This window comes from Ailuropoda melanoleuca, chromosome 6 (assembly GCF_002007445.2).
Source record: "Ailuropoda melanoleuca isolate Jingjing chromosome 6, ASM200744v2, whole genome shotgun sequence".
Classification (NCBI taxonomy): Eukaryota; Metazoa; Chordata; class Mammalia; order Carnivora; family Ursidae; genus Ailuropoda; species Ailuropoda melanoleuca.
The window spans coordinates 20,401,561-20,412,141 of record NC_048223.1 but is presented as its reverse complement, the minus strand read 5'-3'; the positions used below and the strand labels follow the sequence as shown (position 1 = coordinate 20,412,141).

General features: G+C 40.9%; 1 protein-coding gene across 13 annotated transcripts in view; it reads left to right on the top strand.

Moving 5' to 3' along the window:
- Positions 1-10,581, top strand: part of SATB1 (SATB homeobox 1) — a 99,243-nt gene that overhangs the window by 19,271 nt on the left and 69,391 nt on the right. For 8 of the 13 annotated variants that reach the window (XM_034662054.1, XM_034662051.1, XM_034662041.1 and 5 more), the window contains 4 exons: positions 4,484-4,718; positions 8,439-8,615; positions 9,387-9,513; positions 10,257-10,380. In XM_034662054.1, the coding sequence (XP_034517945.1) occupies positions 4,508-4,718; positions 8,439-8,615; positions 9,387-9,513; positions 10,257-10,380 (639 nt within the window). In that variant the 5' untranslated portion in view covers positions 4,484-4,507. Of the gene's footprint in view, positions 1-47; positions 1,812-3,232; positions 3,275-3,310; positions 3,332-4,483; positions 4,719-8,438; positions 8,616-9,386; positions 9,514-10,256; positions 10,381-10,581 lie in introns of those variants that run through there. The other 5 variants (XM_034662048.1, XM_034662047.1, XM_034662050.1 and 2 more) reach the window with 5 other exon arrangements.

Below are 10,581 nucleotides of genomic sequence, written 5' to 3'. Positions count from 1 at the left end.
TTCCTCCTCCGCTCCGCACCCCCTTCCTCCCTCCTCTCCCTCCCCCCTCCTCCTCCGCCGCCGCCGCCGCCACTTTCTCGCTCGCTCCCGCTCCCCGGACGCGGCGGATGAGCCGGCCCCGCTGGGGAAGGGCTCGGGGCGGCGGCGGGCGGCCGGGAGGAGGCTGCGTGCTCGGGGCTGGGGCTGCGAGCGGGGTGATTTTGTATTAAAATGAGGAGGAGGAAGAAGAGGCAGCCACAGCGGCGGCGGCGGCGGCAGCAGCAGCAGCAGCAGCAGGAACAGCGGCGTAGAGGGCTGCAGCCCGGGCGGACGCGCGGAGCCGAGCTGGGCACGGCGGCGGCGGCGACAGCGGCCGGGATGAGTCAACTAATAATTTAATGGGGGCAGAGACGGCAGCGCGGGGGAGAGCGAGCGAGAGCGAGCGAGGGAGAGAGAGAGAGAAGCAGCCCCGTCCGGGGACTCGCGCTCACACGCACGCACACACACACAAACACACACACCTCTCCCTGTGCCACCCAGCAACAACCGGCCTCGTCACAACAACAGCAACAGCCGCCCTCTAGCCCGGCCCAGGGACCGAGCATAAAGCCGGGGCGACTCCAGAGGACGCTTCCCACCCCTTCTTGCATTTCGGGAAACTCCTCATCAGTTTTGTTGGGGTTTCTGGGTTTCTTTTCCCCCCAAGTCCTAGTGCCATTGTGGTGCTCCTTGTTTACCTCGGACTCTGGCTGAGTGAGAGCTTGGCGACTTTTTGGGGGGAGGGGGCGGGGAGTTTGTCGCTGCTGAGGCGGTGGAGGTGGCTGGGGGTGCCTTCTGATTCCCTCCCCCTCCCCCCAAACCCTCTTTCTCTCTCCCTACTTACTCGGCTCCCCAGGCGCTCGCAGCCCCGCGTCAATGGGCTGGGAGAGGGTCCTCGGGGCTGCAATCAGCGAGGGCCGAATCAAAAGTGGCATTTCAGTGCCTTTCCGGGGCTCTTTCCGCGACCTTCTGCCCCCCACCCTCGCTGTCCCCCGGTAGATGCCCTCGTTGGGGGTGCGAGGCTGTGGGAAGAAAGTTTAAGGTTTGTTAATAATTAGTCGCAATTGTTGGGGAGGGGGTGGGGGCGATTGGAAGGGAGGAGAGGTGGCCTTCCCCTCTCTGCGTTCTCTGGGGTTATTGGAGAATAATATTGCAAGTGACAGCCAGAAGTAGACTTTCTGTCCTCACGCCGAAGAACCCGAGCGAGCAGGAAGGAGGGAGGGAGGGAAACGAGGGGACCTTTTTTCCTTTCTGGAGACCTTGTCCGCAGTGGGTTTTTTTTTTTTTTTTTTAAAGAGAATCCTCAGTCACCACCTCGCCTCCCCAGCACCACCACAGTGTACAGCTCATAACGGGTTTTGCTTTGTTTTTACGATTTCCCCCCAACGAATCACTTGTCAGATCAATTTTATCTTCTCCCTCCTCCCTACTTCCCACTCTCCCCTCCTCCCCCATCGAAAACCCTGTTCTCTGAGGTTAGACATTTTACAAACCATATATGTTGTTTTTCGAATTGTGATTTTTTTTTTAACCCCCTCTCCCATGGCTACTCTTCTAGACGTTTATTTCTGCCCTTCCCCCGCTTAGGGGGGCGGGGGTAGGGGAAGAGAAAATAATACAATTTCAGGGGAAGTCGCCTTCAGGTCTGCTGCTTTTTTTTTTTTTTAATTAAAAAAAAAAAGGACATAGAAAACATCAGTCTTGAACTTCTCTTCAAGAACCCGGGCTGCAAAGGAAATCTCCTTTGTTTTTGTTATTTATATGCTGTCAAGTTTTGAAGTGGTGAGTTTCAGGTCGGTTTTGCTAATTTCACTCAGTAAAACTGCAGTGTTTCTGTTTCTAGATAGTACTTTGCTTCTTTGTCTCTTTAAAAGGTCACAGTGAAAGCTTGGCCTGGATCGTGCCGGCCATATGGAATGGATAAGGGCACAATCTCTTAAAATGTAATTATGGGGTTCTTTGGGGGCGAACGAGGCGATCCAGCAAGGAACTCGTTGCAAAAGATCCCACATTGCAAAAAATAGGTTGTCGAAACCAGAATTTCGTGTTTTTCTTTTTCTTTTTGGAGGAAATAATAGCTGTGTCTGAGTTCAGTGTTTTATTCCGTAATTATCACATATAGACTTGGTTTATGGACAGGGAAATGGGATTTTGAGAAAGTAGCCTGCATTCTGTGTGCCAACCAGACTTTACACTAAAATGCGTTTTAAAATGTGTAACTCAAAAGAAACTCTCAGCCTGGCATCTGTTGAGGCCATAGTTAGTTCCCGAGCTGTCAGTCCAGCAGGCCCCGTGAAGGCTGCTCTTTCCAATACCAAACTGAGGTTTGGTGAACTTTAGCCTTGGGCACAGAGTTTAAATGAGTAAATTGGGTGTTTTATGTGCATGTAATTTTGCTTTATAATGTAAAGCTTTTTACAAGATGACTGAGTGTTTAATAGACTCTTATAGGTGGGTATTGGAAGGATAATTTTGCATGACCTGTATGATGTTTTGATTGTCCATGCATTAACTAAATTATAATCTATCACTTTCATTTGCTGTACAGCTTATAATGCTGTTAAACTTCGTGACTACTTAATATGTTTTGTAGCATTAACTTTGATGCTGTTGTCTACTCCCCTCCCCCCTTTTTTTTCTCAAATTGCCCCATGGGTTAAGTATTTCTTTTCAAATCATATGTTTTAAAATTCATCTTCTGCTCTAGGGGAAGGCAACCAATTTCAGAAAAAGCAGCTCTGTATTATAATCCACACGAAACATTAGAAACTGTTTTGAATAAGTTAATAATCATCGCTCTTTAATTTTGGCTTTAGACTGTAGTTTAATACAATGGAAAAGAGTAATCTTGATAAAAAGTGGTTAAAAGAGGCACATTTATTGTTAATGAACCTCATAACCAAAAACAGATGGGACCTCGATCAACGGTAAACCTTTAGTTCTCAGCGTGCCACCCTAGAGTATAAGGATAAATAGCTATTATTTCTCAAACTTTATAGTTCTTCAATTGGCATTCTTAAGGTTGCTTTTAAACCTACAGATTACCATTTCTCCGCCCCCCCTTCACCTCTTTTCTTGATTATAATGGACAAAGTAATCTATGGTTAAAGAGGGAAAAAATGCTTACAGAAAGGCCATGCTAATACAAGCTGGCTTTCAACAAACACAGATCTCAATAGCTTCTTTGGTACAATAATTTTTTTTTTTTTTTAAGAGTACAAGATATGTTGAATTACCAGACAGCTGGAAGAAAGTGGTAATTATTATACTCTCGTTGGCTTTTCTAAATATGATCCCCTCTCCCTTAGTATTGGTGAGTTCCATACTTAAAGTAGCAAGAAAGTTTATAAAATAATTCTAAACCTGTTCTGATCAGTTCAATTAAAACTGCATTTAGCAGTGACTTTGTTAGTGTACTAAAACAGTATGAAAATTGATGTCCAATGTATAATATAACAGAAAGCAATTATCTGTTATGTTTTTTCTGAAGTCAATTAAGATGCTGACTTCATTGCGTACCAAGATTATTTTTAAATGCTAGTGACTGTGTTTTACCAAAATCATCAAGGTCTTTTTAAAAAGTGGCACTTCAATCTAATATGTATATCACAAAGTATTTTCAAGTTTTTTGCTATTTAAATTATTAACAGCATTCTATTACTAAAGGACACCTAAATATTAACGCTAAAACATAAGTTGTAATGCTTCAGCACCTGGGGTATTTGAAGAAATCCTCCATTTCTTTCCATTTTCGTAAGGGTGATGAGATCCAATCACATGTGTGAGCCAGGACTTGACTAGATCTTTAATAGGTCATGGAATTCTTGAAACTTAAACAGTAGAAAACTTCTTCTGTGAATTAACCTATAAAGCCAATGAGGAGTTTAAAAAGCAGATATTTGCTACCTTCTTTTGAGATGGTATATATATATATTTTTTTTTCCTCATAAAAATTAAACTATATGTAAAAATGTAAACGTGTACATCATATTTAATTAATATTTTGTACTGTGATAATCTTCCCATTCTTGATGAAAGTGTTACTATTGTGTTCTGTAATAAGTTTCTAATTTTTAAAAATTGGGACTACATAAAAATGTTTCCTTTTTAGCTATACTTGTGGTAATTCTTGTTCTAAGAGTAAGCCCATTTCCCCCAACTTAGTTTTGTTGGCAGGTGACAAATTACCTTTTCATTCTAATATGCGTAGCTACAGTTTACACAAATTATTCTGTTAACTTGAATGGAAATGTAATACTGTTATCTAAAAATATAGTAACATCTGCAGTATATTATTTACCTAGTTAAGCAATTTTACAAGTATGTTAAATTTGTGGAAAGAAACAGCTAGGGATAAAATACTTGGTGTATCATATATAATATATATACAGAGAGAGGGTGGAGGAGAGAGAGAGAGAGAGACCCCCATCCAATTATAACATGTCTTCTTTTTAAATTCTGGCAGGTGATCTTTAGAGGGTAACTGAGTATGGATCATTTGAACGAGGCAACTCAGGGGAAAGAACATTCAGAAATGTCTAACAATGTGAGCGATCCGAAGGGTCCACCAACCAAGATTGCCCGCCTGGAGCAGAACGGGAGCCCGCTAGGAAGAGGAAGGCTTGGGAGTACAGGTGCAAAAATGCAGGGAGTGCCTTTAAAACACTCGGGCCATCTGATGAAAACCAACCTTAGGAAAGGTAAATACTTTCAAGCCAAATCCTGGAAAGCTGCAAGCCCTTGTGTCTACTCAAGGCCACTTTGTGTGTGTGTGGGGGGGGGGGGGGAGAGGCAGAACCTGTCTTTGTATGTTCTCTTCCTTGATTCTCTTTCTGGTTTGAAATTAGTTACATTCCACGCTGCAGTGCCAGTCAGTCATGTTTGGAAAGTGTAGGCTCTGGGCTTGACTGGAGCACCTTACCCCACATTAGTGTGGAATCGTTGGGTGTTTGATGGTAAGGACTGAGTTAAATATAATGGCCTTCGTAACACAGGCCTTCCATTGAGGAGGTGGTATTGTAGTAGAGGATATGTACGTGGCTGTTGCTTAAACTAACCCTGATTAAGACTAAGACACTTAGATTGTTTGAGGACTGCCTTAGGTTGTATCAGAGGATTACTAGCTATAAGTCATTTTCAGAGATAATGGGAATCTTATGTGATATGATATAAAAGTTTTGCAATGTCATTTTTTTTGTGGCTTGTTTTCTTAAGAGCAAATTTATTTATTTAGCAGTGAAAACCTGATGATTCTAGTTTTTGATTTTTTTGCTACGGTTGAGTATTTTTTGATAAAGGAAGGGCAGACTTAGGCAAGTTTACAAAGGGAAGATATGTAACTGTGTGACTCCTTTCTACCCATTTAATATTAAATTGATGAAGTTTAGCAACTTTGTGTTCAGCACTGCTGTTTATGTAGATCAGTGCCTATGCTGGGTGTAACGTGTGTGTCTCATAATGGTCTTTATTTTGTCTGTGAATAACTGTGTTTAGGATTCAGATTTTTCCTTACATTTGCTAAGCGAAGGATAAAAATGCCATCTTTTAGCAACCAAGAATATTAAGTAGATAAAGTTAGAAGGCAGAGGAATTTCATTGTGTTTGATGCATAACATTTATCATACAATCATTTATTTTTTTCTTGGTTTGGCGAAAACAAAGAATATATTGATCCTGAAATGAACAGACACAGCAGTCCGTATTGTTAGATCTTTATCTATTAAAAATGGAAAAACAGCACTTCAGCAAATTCTTTGGCCTCTACTCATGATTACCCTATTTATTGATTGTTTGCCAAGAATGTATGCATCTTAAGAAAGCCAGGGTAAGAGCATTAAAAATATAATTTATTACAGCTTTTCAAACTGAGTGCATTAATATTGTACTGTGAAGCACTGGGGCTCTATAAAAAAGACTTTCTGACGCCTGCAAACATATAAGTTCCATAAATTCCTAAATAGGAGATTTCAGCTGTCTCTGGTATTATGTGATATTTGCACAGCAAACTTTAATGCCAGGACAGTTTTAGACAAGGATTCTACAGACTTCACTGCTCCTTATGGCAGACGTGCTGTTTACACAGGCTCATAAACCTTCAGCAAAAGCTTCTAAGACTGCCTCCAGGTTTAAATCATGTGGTATTTTTAGCATTCAGCAGTGACCAGTGCACTCCCCTTTTAATGCTGGAAGGTTATGAAGTTGCTGTAGTTGGAAGTCTCGCCAAACACTAGCACAAATAATCAGACAGTTCAGAGAAGGCTCCTGTTCAGCATTGCTCGCAGTATCAGGAAGGCAAGGGTGACAAGTTTGCTAGAAGGTATAGCAGCTAGATTTGTCATTAAATGATTCTGTTGTCACTTTCTCAGTAGCCACCTTAATTATCTACAGGGTATCTAAATAAAGTCCAAAGTGAATCCGATATGTTTCAACAGTTCGTAAAACCTGTAGTTATTTTCTTAGGTCTGGGGAGCGTATAGTAGTACACGTCTGTATCATTCTGTAAGAGCAAAAATCAATGCGTATGTTTTTGTTGTACTAACCCAACTCTTTGAAGCCATCAGAACAGGGGGAGGAGAAACCAAAGTACAGTAATTTCACTTCCTGCTCAAATGTTGTTGTTTTTTTAAACATTGCTTTCATAGTGACTTATTTTAAAAATTTAGTTTAATTGTAGAAGGTTCTCAGCTTGCTTCAAACAACAAAATTACTAAAGCTTTTTGGTGGTGGTGATGTGTTTTTGTTTTTTTTTTTTAAATCTTCTTTTTCATGCGCATGGTTTCTGTTTGACAGGTGCTAGATAAAAATTGTGGCTGAGATGAGAGAGCACTACTTAAGAAAAAGAGGTTGGGTGTTTTTGTTTATTTGTTTGGGAAATTTTGCCAAAGTACCTTCAAGCCAAGGAAGAAATCACCAGTTTGCATGTTGCTATTTTTGCTGTGGTCTTCCCAAGTCGTCTTCTGATCCCTGACAGGTTCTCTCTCTGGTATAAAACAGATGAATGAATGACAAGGATATTGGCAAGCTGTGCGGCTTGTTTTTCATGCCTAGCCTGTTGGGTACCTCCGAATGAGTTTGCGAGCTTTTCTAAGTAAACCAAAAGGGGTTTATTTGTCAGAGCTAGAATCTCTAGCGAACAGTTCACTCAGGCTTTGGTGAGGATGCACATGTGAAAAAATGTAGCTGTTTTACTGCCGGCTTTTGTTCAGCATAAACAAGAAAGTAGAGCCTTTTTAAAGGGCATCCCTGATGTCAGGAGGAAATCCTGATTTTGAGCCCTGGTTGGTATGCACTAGAAATCTGCAGAAGTTGGTAGGATTCTGTGAGTCCAGAGGGCAGAGCCTTATAGAGGCATTAATGTTATAGGACTAATTGGGGATCCTGGGTGCCCTGTTAAAGTAACCCTTGTCATCATTTATGCTAAAGATGATGCCCTCCTGGCAGTTTGCCACAGTACAGTTCAGATGCATCTGCTTTTAACCCTTTTCCGTATATCACTGGAAGTCTGACAGTGCGTTGCATAAACACCTTGAGTCCTACAGCATTCCGTGATTTCATTTTCTAGAAGCCTCTTTTCTCACGGTGGTGTGGCCTGTGCTTATTAATCATCTGGCTCCTGAGTTATCACACTGGATTAAAGTAAATAAAGAGAGAACACATCAAATCTATGCAGATTCCTTTATGCTCACATGTCATTCTGAGGCCACTTTCCTTTTCTCTGTCTCATACCATGTAACAGAGATTGTTTTCAAGACCTGTGGTTGCTGTGATATCTTTTTAGTCAGGTAGATTAAATGAGTGGCCATAAAAATGATCTTATTTATTTACATTATGCACATATTGAAATCATATATTTTGAACATCAGTTTGGTTAAGTTTTGTGTTTCTTTTATGGAACTGTTAAGTAAAGATCTTAAAAAAGGAAGAACATGCTAAAAATGTTAGCGTCAAAGCTAATCTGGACACAAACAGGAGAAGTTTAATATTAACAAAAGCACGTAGGAAGCATGAAGGTGGGTTCTTGGGAAGACAACTACAGTGAGTTACGTTTGCACCCTGTATACCACTCACAGCAGATCAGACGAGACACTTATCTCTCGTCAGCATTATCCTTTGATCAAAAAGGTAATTCTGCATTCATTGATTTCGGAAAATTCACTGTTAATGTTAAAGCAGAGCCCAGGTTATCTTAGGACCAAGTTCACGTTCTATTTCCATATTTCTCTTCCAACTTTAAACAATAAAAGAGTGTATATGTTTGTGTGTGCGTGCTTGTGTTTCTGTGCCCTGTCTGCCTCGGAAACACAGTCTCCCCTTCTCTCACTATTGGGAAGATTTATTTTCATGGTCTAGTTTTTCCTCCCCCCAGATTGTATTCCTGAAGATTGTTGGTTTGCGTCTCTTTTCCTCTGTCTCTTCGATAGGAACCATGCTACCGGTGTTCTGCGTGGTGGAACATTATGAAAACGCCATTGAATATGATTGCAAGGAGGAGCATGCGGAGTTTGTGTTGGTGAGAAAGGATATGCTTTTCAACCAGCTGATAGAAATGGCATTGCTGTCTCTGGGTTATTCGCATAGCTCTGCTGCCCAGGCCAAAGGTAAATAATGCATACGTGGGGTTGGAAAAATTGCTTGGCATCCTTTGTTTACTTTGCAGAGAAAGCACTGAATATTTTTATTCAAAGAACTGTAGCCTGTGTGTTACATTGGTTCCTTATAGACTGTGGGTTTAAAAAATTGGCTTAATTCAGTTTGGTTTAGTTAACACACATTTTGCTTGTGTGGAATGTCGAGGTAGATTTTTTTTTTAAATTACTTCAGCTGAATCATTAGTATGCTTATTGACCTTAATAATCTGCTCCACTGAGGACCCACAAGGAAGTGAGGAGCGTATTTGAGCAGATGGACTGTTGAGAGTCAATTTGCATTTATGACTGAATATCTAGTTCTGTTTCTTTTATTCTGTTTCTGATGGTTTTATGGGCTGTAAAGTATTTTTCAATGCTGATTCCCATTGCAATAGAGAATCTTATCTAAATCGTAAAGCCATTTAGAACTGGTTCAGCTATGTCTTATTAGAACTTCCTGTAAGTTAGGAAAATGTGGCCTATGCATAGGTTTTATTGATGGGGTTTTATTTCCAAAATAATAAACAACCCTACAGTCATTTACATAATTTCACAATTTGGAAAGCTAAGCTGTGAATATTTTCATTGACCTGCCTTTTAGAGGGAAGGGAATCATTCAAACAGAAATAACAATATTGCTTGCGGTGGGGGCAATGAAAAAAGCAACCACCACCACCTTCTACTAGAAATATTATCTGAAAGGTAAAATACTTACTGACGTATTCTCTTTATCTGGAATAGGGCTAATCCAGGTTGGAAAGTGGAATCCAGTTCCACTGTCTTATGTGACAGATGCCCCTGACGCTACGGTGGCAGATATGCTTCAAGACGTGTATCATGTGGTCACATTGAAAATTCAGTTACACAGGTGAGTCAGGATAGCAGTTCTAGGGCAAAACGTTCTATGTGCCTGATCTTTTGAAATAAAGCGTCTCTGGTCAGCCTTTCATTTTTATTTACCCTGTGTTTCAGAAGCTGATTTTATTGCTTTATCCCTTCTGCCTTATTTTCCTAACTTCAATGTATATTTAAAAGCAGCCCCCCCCCCCAATTTGTAGGTTTTGTGCAGGATATCAAAAGACAAGACTTTTTATATTTAGTCAATTAAATGATGCATTACAAGAAGGCATTTTACATAAAGTTTACTTAAGAGAAAAATATTTTTGCATATCATGAACAGTGCCATCTGTGTACATTTTGTGAAAGAATGCTTTATTCACTATTGCCGCGATTTTATTTATTTATATTTTTTTACCATTTTAATTCGTATGAGCAGAGTCACGAAAGGAAAACGGTTAATACATTAATGCTTTTCACGATGGCTCGTGAGAAGGCAGTACACCTTAAATTGTCTTCCCAAGCGCATCAGAGCAGGAAGGTAGAAGTAACATGAAAAAATAGCCACCACAGGCAGCTGATGTATAATTCATGCATCGATACAGCAGATGTGTTGTATAAAGTAATTAACTAATCGGAACAATCAGGAGACCGAGAGCAATCTCCAGATGCATCTGTTTGATGCGCAAAATGAAATCTGTCTGTCTTAAAGGAATGTTCTGCAGCGGGATGCAATCTTGTAATAATCCCCTCTCTAATCTATGTCTCAAATAGTTGCCCCAAACTAGAAGACTTGCCTCCCGAGCAATGGTCGCACACCACAGTAAGGAATGCTCTGAAGGACTTACTGAAAGATATGAATCAGAGTTCGTTGGCCAAGGAGTGCCCCCTTTCACAGGTACTTAGCATAGCATGTAATAAATAATAAGCCATCCTGGGCAGCCCTGATTTGAGGTTTGATGGGGCTCCATAGTCTAAAGCAACTGGTATGTGAAGCAAGACTGTCAAAATCGCAAAGTGACTTGACCACTGGTGACTTTAAACAGTATGCCTGATTTATTCTGAACAGAGCCTTTACACTTTTTCTCCCTGGGGGAAA